General features: G+C 39.5%; 1 protein-coding gene across 2 annotated transcripts in view; it reads right to left on the minus strand.

Annotated features, from left to right (window-relative positions):
• The window catches only part of scube1 (signal peptide, CUB domain, EGF-like 1), a 118,837-nt gene that overhangs the window by 88,422 nt on the left and 12,014 nt on the right, over positions 1-18,401 (minus strand). For both annotated transcript variants that reach the window (XM_074698194.1, XM_074698193.1), the window contains exon 3: positions 8,905-9,030. In XM_074698194.1, the coding sequence (XP_074554295.1) occupies positions 8,905-9,030 (126 nt within the window). The remainder of the gene's footprint in view (positions 1-8,904; positions 9,031-18,401) is intronic.

Below are 18,401 nucleotides of genomic sequence, written 5' to 3' on the forward strand. Positions count from 1 at the left end.
AACGGTTAGCAGGCTCTTCATTTCTGTCACTCAGGGAGAGCATGTGAATGTAATTTACAGCGTCTTTGAACTCATCACAGCTGATTCCAGCCACAGTGATGACGCGCGATGTGTTGACAGCTCAGAGCTCACACACTGCCAGCATTACTGTGGTGTGTGTGTGGGTGTGTGTGTGTGTGTGTGTGTGTGTGTGTGTGTGTGTGTGTGTGTGTGTGTGTGTGTGTGTGTGTGTAGTGTTCCCTCATTCATACAGTAAATCTCCTGCTGAATGAGACACTTGAGAGCGAGACATTATTACAAACACTGAAGCTCTTTCTGACGATGAGATGAAGGTTGGGACTGGATTTAGAACTGCGGTTTGACAAAAAGCCGACATGTCAGTCTCTTAACAGTCGTGTTTACGAGGTCAGCATGTATCACAGGGTGCTATTTAGCTCTTATGTTAGCGATGACAGGAAACATCAGAGGATGGAGTATCCATGAGTCAACACCGGGGAACGTGTTACACAACCAGCATGAATCAGAAGGATGCTACAAAACTCCACACACACCTGAAGTGCAACCTCTCCATCTAAACATATGTGGTTTTATATTATATATGTCTTCAACAACAGTAAAAGGCTGTGACTGGTAGGTTGATGTAATTATGCAGGTTTTAATTTTTGGACCCCTGTTTTTAAATTTCTGGATTGGTCCTTTAACTCAGTGATTCTCAACTGGTGGACAGGGTTTTCGGTAGGTCACAGGTAGGGTTGGTCTTTTTACACTCCTTAACAGTAGGTGGCGGTAATTGCCTGTGATGCTTTTTCCCCATAAAAGACTTGCAAAGCGTGTTTTCATGTCCTGATTGAACATGGTGAAACAAAACTAGATATGGGCTGTCCTCCAAACCCCCTACTACACTAGCAGTGCCTACTATTTTGGCCAAAATTTTGTATGTAGTAAGTAGTATGCGAAAACTTACAAAATCTTGCCAAAAAATTCTTGGATGTCCTACTGATTCAGGAACATTTCTCAGAATGCAACTGACCAGTCTTCCTGGTATACTGTTTGCCACAATGCACAGCGCAAACAGTGTGTTGGTGAATTACTGCCATCTACTGGATTGAGTCGGCATTGTAACTACAATACAACAACACTAACATTAGACGGTCCATAAGATAGAAGTAAAATGATGCAAAAGAAAGAATCCTGTTACTTCTAGCTGTAAAAGAGGTTTTTTTCTCTACAAATGCATTAAAGCCAATAAAAAACACTAATTTACTTTTTAAACCATAGGTTATACGGAGGTGGTTTTTCCCTCAGCTGTAAAAGTGAAAAGTCAGTAACTTCTAGATTTTTTTTTAATGAAACGATATAACTTTTGGTGTAAGATTAAAAACCAAACATCATGATTCTGCTGTGATATGATGAACAAAATAACTAAAATATTAAGATCCACCTGTTTGTTTTTTACATCTTCAATAGAGGTAAAAAAAAAAAAAAAAGAAAAGAAAAGAAATCTATCACCTGTAGCTCCATTTTCCAAAAATGAAAACCAGAGTAGTTTGCTACAAAACACACCCAACAGAACACTCATACTGAATACTACATGCAAAATGCAGAGCTTACTACATGCTACATTCTGGTTTAGAAAACAGCCATGGATTCTGGAAATTTTTCAAGATGTCAGTGGATTCCATGGCAAGACCAGATAAGAGCCCCTACTTTATTTCAAAGTCAGGACTGATTTATTGCTTAGCATTTGTTAGCTTCAAATGTTCCCTCTTTGCATTCTAGCATCATGTAATGTTTGGAACATGGTGAACCTCTCTAAAAGGCAAAGGGGTGTAAACACTTTGACTGACCAGAAAGTCACGAACACATACACACCCAGCCATAAAAACTGACTTTTAACATCAAAAAGCATATTTACAGCCTGGTTCAAAAACGACTTAAGTCTAAAACGCTGATTTCACTATTGGCACACACTGTATAGTGGGTCAATTTTTTTTTTAACTCTGCGGTTTAGAAGTTATTGAGATCATTTGATTGTCCAGAGACACAGCTCAGGTCATGTGACTGACGGGTAGCTGTTCGCAAAACTCACAGCTGATGTTATAGCAAAAGTGGCTTCATTTCACGGTTTCAGGAACAGACAGGTGACGTTGTCGAGGCTACGTCCATGTTTTGTACGGTCTAAGGTTGTGAATCGGTGGGGTGGCTGTGGCTCATCATCTCCCAATTGGTGAGGTCAAAGGTTCAATTCCAGCTCCTGCACTTACATGTTCAAGACATTACACCTTAAATTTCTCGTATGAATGTGTCAGCTGAAACTGATGGTCCCCTACCAGAACAGTCTGCTGCATAAAGTGCTGTTCAAGTTTGGTGTGAGTTACTAGTTACTAACACAGATTAATGTAGCTTTAATTTCTTAGTTGTTTAATAAAGCATGGGTTATTGGTCATTATCAATACAATAGCGGCCTTGAACATCAGCTAGCTGACCTGCAAGTGTAGGACTCAAAATTTGAAGTGTTTCATTCATACGAAAGCTACAGTTATGAACAGGAAATAACAGATTGGTACAACATTTCTTTTTCTTTGTATGTTGAAACAAAGTTATGTATGAACAATAAGTTATCTCAACAAAAACTCATTAATTGGTTCAAATGTTAAGTTTTAAGTTTGCCTCAAAGCTTAAAAAACAGAGCAGGAAGTTGCCTTGAAGTTTTAAGTTTACACCATTTTTGTTTTTATACAGTGTATCCGTACCTCTCCAAAAAGCAGAGAGGTGTAAAAACTCCACGTTTGACTGACCATGCCCTTCCAGCCCACTTTTGGAGGTGTTGACAAGGTTGAACCAGCAGACACGTCTTAAGTGTGTGTGTGTCTGTGTAGGTGTGTGTGCCTGGCAGACTTAGTTGAGAAGCCTCACTGCCTGTCAGAGGTTTGAGACACGGCACAGACCCATCACTCTGAGCGAAGTGAGAGCCAACGTCCAAAACCCATCCATCAGCGTTCTCCTCTGAGGTCGGAGCGCTGTCTGCAGCTCCTGGACATCAATTACTGAGATGCCGCTGCGCAAAGAGCTGAAAGTTACACAGGACTTCAGGAGGGGAAGAAAGATCTCCTTTATTCTTCAACAACTTTATCCACTCTGACCTTTTTTTTTATCCTTTAACATCTCTTTCTTGTCTTCAGCCTCTGCTTACTTCACTATAAATCATCATTAGGCTCATTTGCTGAGGGTACAGAAGCTGAATTTATGTTCTTTTGATTTCAGGAAGTTGTATTAGTGCAAAGATGACTACAGATCTGTATATCTTTCAATTACAAACATAAGAGCATCTCGGGTCATAGCTCTGCCTGTGTTGCCTGGTGTCTGTCGAAGGTCCGGTAAAAACATTCAGCGACCCGTCTGACAAATCGATTTAAAGAAGGACGACGGAGAAGAAGAGAAAGGAAAGCACGGCAGAGAGCTATTAAGGTAATTAGATGAAAGTTAGTACAAGGTCAACGGGCAGCCAGGAAGAGAAACAGATCAGTTGAGGGAAGAAAAGAGAAAATGACAGAAGAGATGGAAAAAAAAATAGGTGGAGAATGGAAGAGTAAAGAGAAAGAGGCAAAGAGAAAGAGAAAATTCAAAGACTGCATCATCCAAAATAAAGACATTTCATCCAGAAGAACATCAGAGGTAAGGAGAGAAGAAAGGAGGGAGGAGATGGAGAAGACAGAAGCTGAGACAGAAGAAGGAAAGGATGTGAATTTAGGGGAAAAGAAAGAATGAAAAAAGAAGGAGAGAAGCATTAAGAATTACAGAATGAAGAAAATGACAAAGAAGGGGATCACAGTCACAAATGTCATCAATTTACAAATGTCATGACTTAAGGCCTTTGCACACCAACAGCGATGCGAATAAATGGCATAAAATTGCAAAAAATTGAAGGCGTCATATTCAGTATCTGCAGCTACTCTCCTCCAAACGATGTCTTTGTTATCGTTATCTTTGTAGTTTCTATGTCATTTGTTGTAAACAACCGGTTGCTGGGACAGGTTTAATCAATCAATGTTGAATGTTTTGGTATATGAGCTGTCAACAACAAGCGTTTTGATTGGTCAGATGTGTACTCATCGTCAGAGAAACTTTGGAAATATCAACCTCGGTCAGAAAAAATGAAGCTGCCATTTTCGCTAAGCGAAAGCTTGAATTCAAAAACAGTAGGTTCGGAAAAAAAAAAAAAAAAAAAAACGTGTGAAATATTCGGGTAAAAAAAAAGGCATCTGGTGTTCAAAAGAGCTTTAGTATCAATTTTAAGCTGGTATAATTACGATTTCTATTTGGTCACATTACGACTTTTTATGTCACATTACAGCTTTATTTTTGTAACTACAAAACAAACTTAATTCTTGTTATAATAAAAGTTTACACCTGGACCATCTCTCCTTTATTTTCTGAAAAATATGACTTTTTCCTTGGAACATCAGGACTTTTTTCTCAACGATGAAACTTTACCTTGCAACAATGCAATCTTATTTTTACCTTAACTTTTTTTGGGTCACAAAATAGTCTTTTCTCCAAAAAGTCTTACAAGATTTTGACTTCACTTTCTAACCTCAGAACTTTTTTCTTTCTTAACTGATTGTAATTTTTTTTTGGTACTATTTTGACTTCTTTTCTACTTCATGACTTTATCAAAATCCTACACTCATTAATTTAATTGAGCTGTGTCCCTGACTCTCTGTTGAAGTTGTCAACACACACATTAAGGCTTTATTTTTAGTCAGCGCTCACAGACAAGACGTCAAAAAGTGAAGAAGAAGAAGTAAAAAAGAGAAGATTGATAAAATCATGAAAAAGAAAAGATGGGGGTAACAAAAGTAGCAGCATCTGGAAGAACAAAAAAACGATTAACTAGGAAGTTGAAAAGAAAGTACAAGAGTGGAAAATATAGAAAAACAATCTGTCAGGTTAAGAATCCAATAAAAAGGTAGAAGGAGACTGAACAGCACAAAGAAAGAAAAGAGGCAAGAACTCATCTATCAAATAAAATATCAAGGACAGTGAGGTAATTAGCGCCATCAAATGAGAAAAAGAAAAAACAACCAGTGAAAACAGAGCAATGGTAAAGGAGACGAGAGAAAAAGAAGCGACACAGCTTGTCCTGGCTTTGATTTTGATCACACAAGTCTCTCCGTTTGATTTCACGCTTTACTGCCTCGTTTGAACTCAGTAACCCACTTTAATTACCCACAGTTCATTAAGGCCTCATCCAATCCAATAAAGGAAGTCTCTGGCTTCCAGTTTCCTCTCGTAAAGAGCAGGTGATGACAGTTCTCACATGACTCAGCCACTGTCATTTGAGTTAGCGGCACAAACACGTGTGCAAGATCCCATAAACCTCCGTCAGATGACCTCAACTCATACAGCTACACGACAGCTACGCAGCAAGCTAACGGTGGAAACAGAGGGACGGGGTCTGCGCTCTGAATGGAAGTTAACAGGAACCATAATCACCACCACCGGAGGAAGGATTTATGGATCCTTTCTGCGACTTTTCCAAACATGAGCAGGACAATAAATCAAGCCTGTCAGTGACAAAAACAAAAAGACAGGACGCCACTTGGAGGGGACATGGTTTTACAGTCTGTGAGTTATACAAACTTTCTGTTTTGAACAGTAGATTTTTGTCTGTAGGGGGCGCTGAAAACAACAAACAAAGGCACACATATAGAGAATTCCATTTCTTCTTTAAAATGACCTTTTCACAAGGTGCAAACTAAAAGAAATAAAGAGGATAAAAAAGGTCTGACCCGACCTGAATATGATATGTAAATTCAGCAGCAGTCAGGTGACCGAGAACGACCTTCTCCTGCTTCTACTACGAGAAACGCACTGACTAACCAGACAAGAGTTTGTTCAACAGCCACCAACTGACATGGATGAGCACAAGTGCCACTGACAGAAATCTTGTACTTTTGGAGGTTAAGCCAGTAAGGAGAATTCAGGGAACTGTTTATAAAATTCAGAAGTCATAATTCTAGGAAGAAGAGAAAAACAAAGAGGGAAAACTCCTAAAAGGCAAGGACTTCATTATGAGATTCAGGTTAGAATTCTAAAGAAATCAAAAAAGGCAAATATTTTATTATATCAATATTACAGTCGTTAAGAGAAAAGTCAGCATTCTGAGATTTAAGTCTGATTGTCAGAGCTTTTGTTCATATAATTCTGAGATGGATTCAGAAATCTTACTTTTTTGAATAGTTCTGCTCTTTATCTCAGAAGTCTGACTTTGTTTTTTAATTGCTTTATCTGTTCTTTTTATTTGTTCACATAATTATTTATGAACTCCAACCTACAACTTAAGAGGCCTATTGTCCTTTCTATAGATTGAGGATATAACAGTAAAGATTAAAAAAAAATCCATTACTACCAAAATTTTCTTTTTGCTGAGGTTCCTTCTATTAGAATTTATCATACCTTTATGTTAGCTTAAAGGGTCCGTGGAATAACTGGTAAAGTAAGTGTTTTTTGGTGCTCATCCATTAGAGCTTGGACAATATGCTATTCTACTGATTCGATTCTGTTACGGTTTTTGGGGTGCTGATTTGATTTTAGATTGCGATTCTTCAGTATTTGTGATTTTTAGTTTGCTTTTTTAACAACAGACCATGTGAAAAAGTCAAATGATAATAATAATGTCTACAGACTATGTCAGGAGCCATATTTTTCCATAAAATGCACATCACTTGAGTGAGAGAAACATTTCACCTACTGGAGAAAAGTGGTAACTTTTTTTCCATCCAGTTCATAAACAAGGACTGAAATGAAGAATATGAATTTGAAAATAAAACATTTTTTGACAAACAATCATAACTTTGAAATTGTCAAACCAAAAATCCCACTGTATCGTTTTTCTTTTTTTTTGTCCCACCCCCTGTCTTCTACCAACTCCAACCTCACCAATCAGAGCTAACGTAACCTCACTCTTCATTTTATTGACAGACTCTCAAGTTTGAACAGACCACTGCAGAATAACTGCTGACTGTGGGTTGGAATCAACAATAGCTCTATCCTTCTCCTCTTTACCTTTCTTCTGCTTTTCCGTCCTTTTTTTCCATCGGACAGTCCAGCTCCAGTGTCCACCGTTACTAACAAATTACTCCAAGCAATTGTTTTGAGCAGAGAAAAACACATCTTTCTTCTCTCTGCTAAACTTTGTCAGCCAGAGATCACTTTAAGTTTAATCTGTTGTGGTATTTGTTCTCAGTCTATGTGATAGGATTATTATTATGATGAAAATAAAGGTTGGAAACTCACTTTCCTCGCCACTTCTCAATTATCAAACACCAAGTGTTTCTCTTCTGTTTAACATCTAGATCATATTTGCAGCATCAGTTTCCACTTTGTGAAATGAAATGAGAAACAGCCAGATTACCAAGCTGTTTTCATCAGTGACCAAATATCAGCAAATCTTTAATGATGGATTTGTAAATTGGCAGAGAAAGAAAACACAGTGAGTCAATCAGAGTAACACCTCTTGATAAAATAGAGCTGCTACATTCTCTGTGACTAAAATCACTTCTCAGAATAAAACCTGATGTCAAATCTGGAAGCCCAGACAGAAAAGTGATGGTTTCCTGATATTTTAAGTGCTGGGTAATGGAAATGTGGTGTAAAAAGAAAACCCTGATGTTTTCATCAAGTCTGTGACTAATGACAGCTCAACTTCTGAAAAACATAATTTCACCAGAACAGCCAATGTTTGAAACATATCTGCTCCAACAGAAACCTCAGGGGCCGGTTAGGAGCCCGGCAGGATTTCTTAACAGTGCTTTTATTGAACATGTCTTTCTGTGTCGTACATGGAGCGAGATGTAAATTGTGATGTCAGGGCGTCTTAAACTCTGCTTTATTTCAGCTGTCTGAGAGTCATTCCTGTGAGGTGAATCCACAACTCAGCAGCTCGTCTGCACCGCTGGCTGCCGCTATTAGCACTCAATCTCTCACTCATGCTCTCCAAAGGCTCAAAGAATGAGCTGCAGCACTTACAGATGCCAAAACACATCCCGGCAAAGACACCCAGTTATCCAACATCGCATGTTTTTATGTGTCTGATTTCATTTGAGCGCTCGTCAGTCAGCAGCGGACGGCTGACAGGATGAAATGTGTTGGAGCACATCCGTGCAGAACTACTTGTTGCGCGGGGCAGAAAAAACATTAGTCTGGCTGACAGTGAGTCAATAAGGCAGCACTGAGGCTAAATGAGCTGGATCTGTCAGTAATAAAGCTCAGCCAGATATCTGAAGGAGAACTCTTCAACCCCGAGCGCTCTCCCAACGGAGCGGAAAAACAAGCAGCAAACAGCACAAATCATGGAAAGGCTCCAAACGATGACAGAGGGACTGTCTACGAGCCAGATGAGCTTACAGTACACACATACTCACACACAAAGGAACATCAACTCACCCTTAAGTGTACTCTCTTGAGCACTGGCAGACTCATTCACTCACTGCAGCCAGACACAAACACCGAAAAGCCAAATTAATATGTAAACACAAACAAAAACAGTGAAAACAAAATCCTCTCAAGTCTGCTATTTATGTGGACAAGGACAAGAAAACAAGTTTTATGTTTCAGTCTCACTGTGTATCAGCATATCCACATGAAAATCCCATGATGCCACATGAAAGCAGGTATTAATCAAAGACTTTTCCTTCAGTCGACATAATGAGTAACAAGAAGATGTTTATGGGATCTAATTCAAACTAAAATAGTTCACATCAAGGGAAGAGAGTTGACTGAAAGCCGTCTTTTCACCAAACGCTCAATAAAACATCAAACATGTTATAGCTTGGCTTAAAGAGACATACACACCAGTCAACAAACACACACACACACGCAATGTTTAGATACCATTCTTACCCAGACAGTTGTGCCCATCGTGGGCCAGCATGAATCCATCGTAGCAGGTGCACCTGTAGTTTCCAGGTATGTTGATGCACTCGTGAACACACCCTCCGTTGTAGTCGTTCTCACACTCGTCCATGTCTGAAAGAGAAAGAAGAAAAATGCTAAATATCAGCTTTTTTTTTAGTACACTGTCATTATCTTCAAAGCTACACAGACTGGAATCTTCATGTCCTCTTTCTGCTGAGCCAGCGTCAGCTTTTGCTGGAGCTGCTCACGAGTTAGCTGCCATGCAGAGACACTTAGACAGTTCATCCCCCTTCTGTGCGAACAGCAGGAGATGCAGCATGCTTAAGGAAAACCCCAGTCCACATTTCAGGTACAAATCCCCTTCTCATTGTCTCTTCCTGTGTCAGTTTGATGATACCAAAGTCATGTATGGCTGTAAGTTTAGCATCTGGGAACATGACAGCTATGCTATTGCTAACCACTTTGGTCTCATAACTCAAAACCCCTTTTCTTGTTACAGTACCACTTCACTCATATAATATTAAAACTTCTTTCTCATATTATTATGGCCTTGTTTTCATAACGAAACAACTTAAGTCTCATTGAAATTATGACTTTTTCTCTTCACTTAATTGTTGTAACATTTTGACTTTTTTGTAACATTACCACTTAACTGTCATAACTGTACAGCTTACTTTTCATAATATTACGGCTCTACTCTTGTAATGTTAGTTTACTAGTAACCAGAGGTAGGCCGATATGTTTTTTAGTGCCAATACAGATACTGATTATTAGCCATCAAGGAAGTCGATACCCGATGTTTGGAGCCTAAATCAATTTGCAGCGAAAGTGTAAATACTGGTGTCAAAATTTGGAATAATACAAACACCAGCACTAAAATTTAATTAAATGTCTTAACGCATATGTTTGTTAAACAGCTCTCAGGCTCAGTGGCATTTCTTGTAAAGTTAAATAAAGACTTTAAAAAACTGTGATATTTAATAAAATTTTGGGAGAGTCTGCCGCCTAAACTTGCTTTAAAAACATACATCTTCTCTCTGGAGCTTCTCCACTCTGCAAAACCTTTTCTCCTATTCATAGAGTGTGGGAGCACTGTGCATGCACAGCTTTCACTGCTGATTGGCTGTTATCTGAGCCTTGCTCGAGACAGGGTAGTGACTTCAGACTGAGAGGCCCCGCTGCAGTAGAGCCAAAATAACACTGTTTTCAACTGGTCTGACTAAAATAAAAGGCCAATGCCAATATACCTCTAAATGCTGAATATACCTGCTCATAACATTGGGAAATCTTTTGTAACCTTAAGAATTCAGTCTCATAACATTACAACTATTTTCTGACTCTTTTTTCTGAACATTAGAACTTTGGCACAACAACTTTATTCTCGTAACCTCAGGACTTCACTCCCGCAACATTATGACTTTAGTTTCTAGGGCTGGGACGATATGCCATTCTCGCGATTTAATTCTATGATGATTTTTGGAGTGCCGATTCAATTTAAATTGCGATTCTCCTGTACTTACGATTTTTTGCGATTTTTAGTTTCCTTTTTAACACCAGACCATGGGAAAAAGTTAAATGATGATCATAATATCCGCGGACTGTATCAGGAACCATATTTTCCCATTAAATGCACACCACGTGAGTCAGAGAGTAACACATCGCCCTCTGCTGGAGGAAAGTGGTAACTTTTTCCCAATCCAGTTTATAAACAAAGACTGAAATGAGGAATTTAAATTTGAAAAAAAAAAAAATCAAAAATTTTTCAACAAAGAATCTTGATTTTAATGTCAGACAGAAAAATCCTGATATATCGTATATCCTTTTTTTCTTCCACCCCTATTATTTTCATGACCTTGGGACCTCACTCTCATAACATTGGGACTTTTATCAAAAACAGTGAAAGGAGAGATTTCTCAAATTTTACAGCCATTAAAACTGTTGCAACGTTTTAGTCAGGATAAAAGTGTTTGATCTACAAACCAACAGACAAACAGAAGAAGCAGTGCTGTGTCATAAACTACACTGCTAACAAAACCACAACGAACAACCAGGAATACTTGTGACAACACTGTTGTTGATACGATGATTCAATTTATGGTGCCTAATTCAGCAATCCCATTCAAGTCAATGTCCTTAAAACACCACGCAACCACCACTTCTTAAACTTAAATTTTAAAAAGTGTATTTCGTAGCATAAATTCATCTTCATCCAGCGTGGACATGCGATGTAAAGCCCTGCACTTGGTTTCCTTTCAGCAAACTAAACCACCTTCAAACAGCTTCTGTTATAACAAGAATGAACCTCTTTTACTGGAAAAACAACACTGCCAATGAACACACTCCAGGCAGCAATTATGGTGACTTTTAAATGGATTTGGCAAAACAATTAGTGCTATACGGGCATATTTTCCAGGAGACAGGAGCAGCGTGAAAGAAGATCTGTAGATGAAAGACCGCGTTCAACAGATCGGCAGTGTGTGTGTCTGTATTTCTTCCTGTCAACACCAATATCAGCCACACAAACACTGAGTGCAGAGTTTCTAAGTTTCTAGGTGCGTGGTCGGGAAGCATCAGGGATTTGGGTTGCCGGGTTTGGTCTGCTCCAGAAAATTGAAACACGCACAAACACACTGACGTTCCTCAGATCCTCAACATCCAGCATGTGGACATAATCCAAACCTGGACACCGAGCGTATACACACACCCAGGACCACAAACACATACCACAGGACTTTCTATCTGCAAAACACTTCCCTTCAGCTGATTAACATCCTGAATTTGGCTCAAGTACAAGCGCTTTGAAGTGTCCAAAAGAGGGCAGATGTAAACATGAAAAGATCCTCATCCGAGAGGTTTCACTTGGTTAGGAACTGTCATGACACAAGCCAAATCAATGCCACATTCTGCACCGTGAAGCATCGCAGAAATGTTTACCGGAAGTCAATTATGTGAGCACACACCCACAAACACACACTGACAAAAGAAGCCTGTGTCTGAGGGACACACTCACATGATTAGGGTTTACGGGAACACTTACATCCAGACAAACTAAGATAAATGACACCTCTTTACGTTAAATAGTTATAAATGATACGGTTAACAGAACATTCTTTGAAGAGCAGACAAAATTTTTCCAGAGTGGGTTTTAATTGAGGTTCATGTGAGTGAGAAGAGCCAGGATTCATCTTTAATGTACGGAAAACATGACAAATGTTTGAAGAAAAACAGAAAAATCAATGATGTCGGATTAAAGACTGTGAATGTTGTATATATAAACTTCTCACAGCCATCATTGGCTCTTCCTTAAAGGCATTTGAAACCAATTAGCTGCTGAGCAGGAACGGGCGGCTGTTTGTGGGGAAAGGTTGTTTAGACACTTTGCTGTTCTGCCAGCTCAGATGGCGCGGCACAGCTCGATGTGGCACTCCCTCTGTGCTCTGCTTTTCATCTGCTGGAGATGAAGGGGTGAAAGGAAAAGAGGAGAACACGAGGGGGGAGACAGACTGACTGCTGAGGGTGAATCAAAAGCAGCAGGTGATTAATTGGAGCCTGAGACGCTTTAAACAGGCGGACTGAGAGCACACTCAACTGAGCTGGCCACGTCTGAAAACAGGTTGTTCCTTGGGGCTGACAGTGAAACTACATACACACCTCTTCCTAAAAGCAGATTTCTACAGCAAAAACAAACGTGTTTACAGCACGGTGCAATAAACTATTTTAGGCTGAATGTAAGGCACATTCAAAGGGGGGGAATTCTTCCATAACTCAGTGGATTAGAAGACATTAAAATTCTGACTTTTGCAAAATTAGATGCACAAGTGACTCGACTGACAGGCTAAAAGTTTGCCTCACTGACTCCTGCTAAAGTGAGCTTCATTTCCAATGTAGCACTCACTGACGATAGGTTTTTATTTTTACAACAATCATGGAGGAAGTTTAAAAGAAATAAGGACAACAACAAAAAGTGATTTACAAGGCAATAACAAACACAAATCTGCAACTTTGTACACACTCTGGTCTTCCAAGTGGGATCTTAGAGTGTGTTGATGTCACCTGCTTACATCTGGTCTTATCCAAGTCAATCTGAACGAGTCCAATCCACTGTAGTCCAATCAAATCCATTCTAGTCCAATTTAATTAATACCAATACAATCAAATCCAACCCCATCTGATCCAGTTTGCAGTTTCATCCAATCCTGTCCAAACCAAACCTATCGAGGCCAGTTCAATTCACACCAGTACAATTCAATCCAGTTCAACAGAATCCAGACCAATACCATTCTATCCAGTCCAGTCAAAACCAAACCTGTCGAACCCAACCTAATCCAATCTGGCCAGTTTAATCTAATCCAGTTTAATTCAATTCAATCCATCGCAGTACAGACTACTCCAATCTGGTCCAGTTCAAGCCATACCAGTCAAGTCCAATCCGGTTCAATGGAATCCAGGCCAGTCACATTTGATCCAATCCAGTACAGTCCATTACTGTCTTATCAAATCCAGTCCAACCCAAACCTGTAAAATCTGACCAAATCCAATCTAGTCCAGTTCAATTTTAACCAGTCCAATCCTATCAATTCAGAGTAATCTGGTCTAGTGCAGTCCAGTCCAATCTAATCTATTTTGAATCAACCCAGTCCAGTCCAATTCAATTCAATCCAATCCAAATATATTGTTTTTTTATTTTGATGCAAACAAGCATGCAGCCCTGTGTGCTTCACATTGAGCAGACAGAAAATTCAACATAGCTTTTAAAATGATATAACCTAATATAAGTTATATTAAATAAGAACAGACTGAAACAATGTGGAACAAGAATGGTAATCAGGTACTCAAAGATCAAGGAAATACAGTAAAACCAGCAATAAACTCTAAATCGGAGTATCATAAATTAACACTGACTGTACACAGATATGGACATTACACCTCCATTTACTACTAATGTAAAAAAAAGTGATGTGTAACTTCCTCTGATTGAGGCTTGACAACATATATATTCTTTCATGAGTCACACCAATCCAAAGATTTTGTGTTTTCTTGTCATGATACACCAGAGGAGGATAAACTTTGTAGTGATGTCGGAGATTGAAAGACCTTAAATGGTCTCTGTTTGGCCCCAAGCAGTGCCATTTCCTGCCCCTGAGCTGTTGTGGACATCTGACAGCGTTGAGCTTTGACAGCTTCGTACTCACTGCTGCTTCCGCTCACACATTTTCTAATTGCTGGGGAAACGTTTATGCTCCACATCTCATCAAACGAATTAGGCGGCTTCAGTGACGGGCCCGTGCCTTGCTTTACTGCCCAGAATCAAAGTATACAGGGGGTCGGGTGGGAACTGAATCATGCAGGTTTAAGAGAACTATCACACAAAGAGTTTGAAGTCTGTCTGCAGAGCCAAGCTGGAGAGGCCTGGAGAGGAACGTCCAAAGACATCTGCATCACAACCAGCCAGACTCAGATTAAGTGGCTGGATGAAATGCGGCTTTTACCTGATTGACAGAAACATCAAAAAAAGCAGAGAAACAGAGTCTCAAATTTGTCTCTGACTCTTGATCAAAAAGTTTTCCCAGACTTGAGCAACCATTTCCACATCACATGTGTTTGTACATGAGGTCGGGTGGCGGGACAAAATAAACTCAATATTTGTATTAATTCTTTTAGGACTTGGGCTTGTCACATTTCATTAACCAGTGGAAGAGAGCTGCTGGCTGCTTTGAGAAAGTCAAAGCCACAGAGGGTCTGCCTGGTTATGAAGTCGAGGCCAATCATTTTGGTGGATTTTGATGGATATTTTTTTCAGCTTGTGTCTTTTTTTTAAATGTATTTCTGGTCCATGACGAATTCTGATACCTGATTGGTCAATACTGAAACTACAAAAGTACAAAATAACGCAAACAACTTCACCAATCTTTGCACATTAGACCAACATTTCCTATGCTCTGCAAGCTCAAATTACTTTTTTTAATTTGAAGAGAGCATTGTTTAGCAAGATTAAGATTCTGTAAAAGATAAACAGAATTTCTACCTCTGTGCACCTAGTTTTCACATTTCATGGGGTGCACTGCTCCTTATGTGTTATAATGCCTTTGCAGCAGTGGCGATCGCTTTATGTGGTGATATGTTCTGCTGTGTGTTCACTTTATTGACAAAATATGCGCTAGAATTCCTTCATCTTTTGTTCAGAATCAGCTCCTATCACAGGTAACTGGCTCCACCTCCTTCTCATTCATCCCCGCAGCGTCTCAGCGCTTTAACAGAGTCGGAGGCTGAGCGTCTTCTGACTTCAGCGGGGAAGCGTAGAGTGGGTTGTTCCAGTGTGGAAACTGGACAGTCATTGGATTAACGCTGGGCTTTGTCCCACCCATGGGACGCTCAGCGTCTCTGGGGGTCTATGAGGCAGTGGGCTGGCCTGGACACTGAGCTTCTGCATGATGATTGGATGATCTGTCTGAGGCCAAATCCTTTTTTGATTGACAGTGAAATTAGCCAGTTAGCGATCTTGAAGTATAACCCTTCACCGGAGCATCTTCTGAGTTTCACATTCAGTTGTTCTGGACTGATCCGGAGGCTTTATTGATCCCCAGTGAGTTTACCTTTCTTAAAAACGACCAGTGTTTTGTTAAAAGATTCTCTCTCTTTTCACCAATAAGCAGCTACAGCTACAGCTGCGGAGCTTCTCCCCCTGTCACTCACACTTACAGCCTGTTGTAGTCTCATGAAGCAGCTCCAGCTGCTAGCAAGCTGACACCGAGGGTAGAAATTACGTTTAAATAAATAAACAAATTTATGATGAAGGCCGAGAAAAAATGAGCTTCCCCTCCTTGACTGACCAGCAGCCACCACTGCTTTGCAGCTAGTATACCAAATCAGCCCATTGAAACAAGTTTTAAAGTAACCCAGCTATGTGAAAACTTGTTGAAATAGCCCAGTTGTAGAGAACTGTGCAGGATTTATAGCTTTCCTTGAGTGACATTTCCAACCTGCAGCTCCAGACATCATCCCTCACACATCGGCAAGTGGCTCAGAGATGCAGTCATGAGGTCACTGTATCTATATATAAAGTCTGAGCCTTAATGAATGTGACCTGCTCCACTGAGTCTGAGAGGAGGAATCAGACAGAAGAGGGAGGGAGGTGCACGGACGCAATCTGTGCTGTGTGAAATGAAGTATGTGTGTGTGTCTTTGGCCAGCCAGTGAGGAGAGCGGCTGACTGATGACGGAGGTGCAGACGCCAGGCAGACAATGGCCTAGTAATTGTCTGCCACCTCTCCCTCTCGCCCTCCCACCTGCCCCGTCTTCCTCGCCATCCATTCTTCCCATGAGATGCCCTTTCTCTTCCTCTGTCTGTCTGTAAAGCAGGTCAGGTGTTCGTCACTGTGGAGCAGAGTGAGGCGGGAACTCAATCTAGTGTTCAGCTTTGAAGGGGTTGTCATTCAGAAGATCCTCACTGTAAGTCAGGGGGACATTCTGTTCCCTGAGCTTTAGTGGAGAAGAAGTCATCACTGTCAGACACATTTTTCAGACACATTCAATCCTTCTATTTTCTTTTTTACATTCTCCTTTTGGATTCATTTTTGGTCCGGACCACAAGACTTCCAAGAAATCAGATGTCATATTTTTAAATGCTACTAAACTCATGTAAAGTATAGCATCTGCAATCCTGCTTTCTACACTTAATTCCAAATGTCAAAGTGTAAGGCACAGAACCCTGAGCTGCTCGGCAAGGATATCAGACGGAAAATGCTCGTCCAAAATTTGAGCTGCCACATTCACCAACAGCATGAAGGATTTCGGAAATTAACTCAAGTAGTTTTGGCTACTGAACAGAAAAACGTGCATTTCTTAATTGCGATACTGCCTCTGTCTTCTCCAAACCCTAACACAAGAGTTACTGAACCTTCCATCACCATGAGTGTGTGCTTCAAACTTACATAAATGATATAATCAGTGTAAGATGCCTTCATGTGCTGATATCTTGGCCTCACTTTTGTACAACTGGGAGAGGTGGGGACAGATCATCCATCATTATACAAAGTGAATGATGTTAGCTTAGGAGCAGTCACAGATGAGACTTCACCTTCTCTTTATATATTTAGTTCTTTAGCAAAACACAAAAACTATCAGCTGCTTTCACTTAACAAAACAAAAAAGAACAATTGAAATTAATCAATTTTCTTTAACTTTTCAGGTCTGTGGATCAGCTGTATATTTGGAGTAAGTTGAAAAGAACACCCTGTCTACAGTGAAGCATGGTGGCGCATCAGGGATGCTCTGGGGTCCTTTTCTCCTTCTGGAACTGGAAACCTGCAACATGTGGGATTTAAGATGGATTAAAGGAATACTGAGAAAATGTGAAGCCATCCAAAGCTTGGGCATTGTTGGACCTGAACCCTGTAGAGCCTGACCCATCAAAAAAAATAGTCAGAAAATTTTATTTCTTGGGGACTGAGAAGTTTATTTATTATAAATTAAATTATTTATTTATTTATTTATATAAGCCATCTATCAAAATCTACAAAAAAACCTTGCTATATAATTCTGTTTGCGATGTTTTCTTTAATTTTTTATTTAATTTTTATTTAATTTATTTTATAATATTTTTTATTATTTTATTTTTTTGTATCACATTTGACACTTTTGGGTGGTTCTGGCAACCTTTTAGGAAATTCTTTTTCTTTTTTTTTTTTGTTAATATGCCTCCTTTAAATGCAAAAAACACTTACATTAAAAAAATGAGAAACAACTAAGATTTTATTCTTACCACAACTTCATGAAAATTATAAAAGATTTTCCTTGAAAAACGTGTCTGTATGATTTCATGAGAGAAGCCAATTTTAAGAGGGCCAACCTACATTGGCTGCCTGTAGTAGATTGGTAATCCTTAATGGGGTAGAGTACAAAAAAAGACGTAAAAAGGATCTTTAAGAAAACTTTTTTCATGTTGATGAGATTGAAGTCTTCAAAACTCATGGATCGAATAGGTAATGTTTGGCATTATAGGGTTAAAACAGGACATGATTCAAAGTATACCTCTTGATCCTGCTGCCAGAAGCAGCTACTGCCGCTGCTTTGATTTGTTTATTGCCAATAGATGAATATCTTTCTGTTCTGCTTATAAATCTCATTTGCTAAAGAGATTGAATAACTCTGAGTGCAACTTTGTGCTCTCGTTGTTAATATATTGGATACTTTATAACAAAATATTTCCAGTGGCCTAACACAAGTTTCCCATGCATAACTTTCCCATAAGATTGCAAGGCCCACAAAAAATCCATCAAATATCATGCTAAACTAAGTCTGAGGATGAATTGCATCCTCAGCTTCCAGGTTTTTTGTTTTCCCCAGTAACATGCAAATTTAGCTACATGCATAGTTTTCTTTCAAAATGACGCATTTTATCTTTATTATCTACATAAAAGAGCACAAACTAAGTGTCTCAAAGAGACAAACTGCACAGCCAAACTCTGTGTGCTGTAACAGAG

This window comes from Halichoeres trimaculatus, unplaced genomic scaffold (assembly GCF_033239565.1).
Source record: "Halichoeres trimaculatus isolate MK-OKI-2021-1 unplaced genomic scaffold, fHalTri1.1 fHalTri1_scaffold_21, whole genome shotgun sequence".
Classification (NCBI taxonomy): domain Eukaryota; kingdom Metazoa; phylum Chordata; class Actinopteri; order Labriformes; family Labridae; genus Halichoeres; species Halichoeres trimaculatus.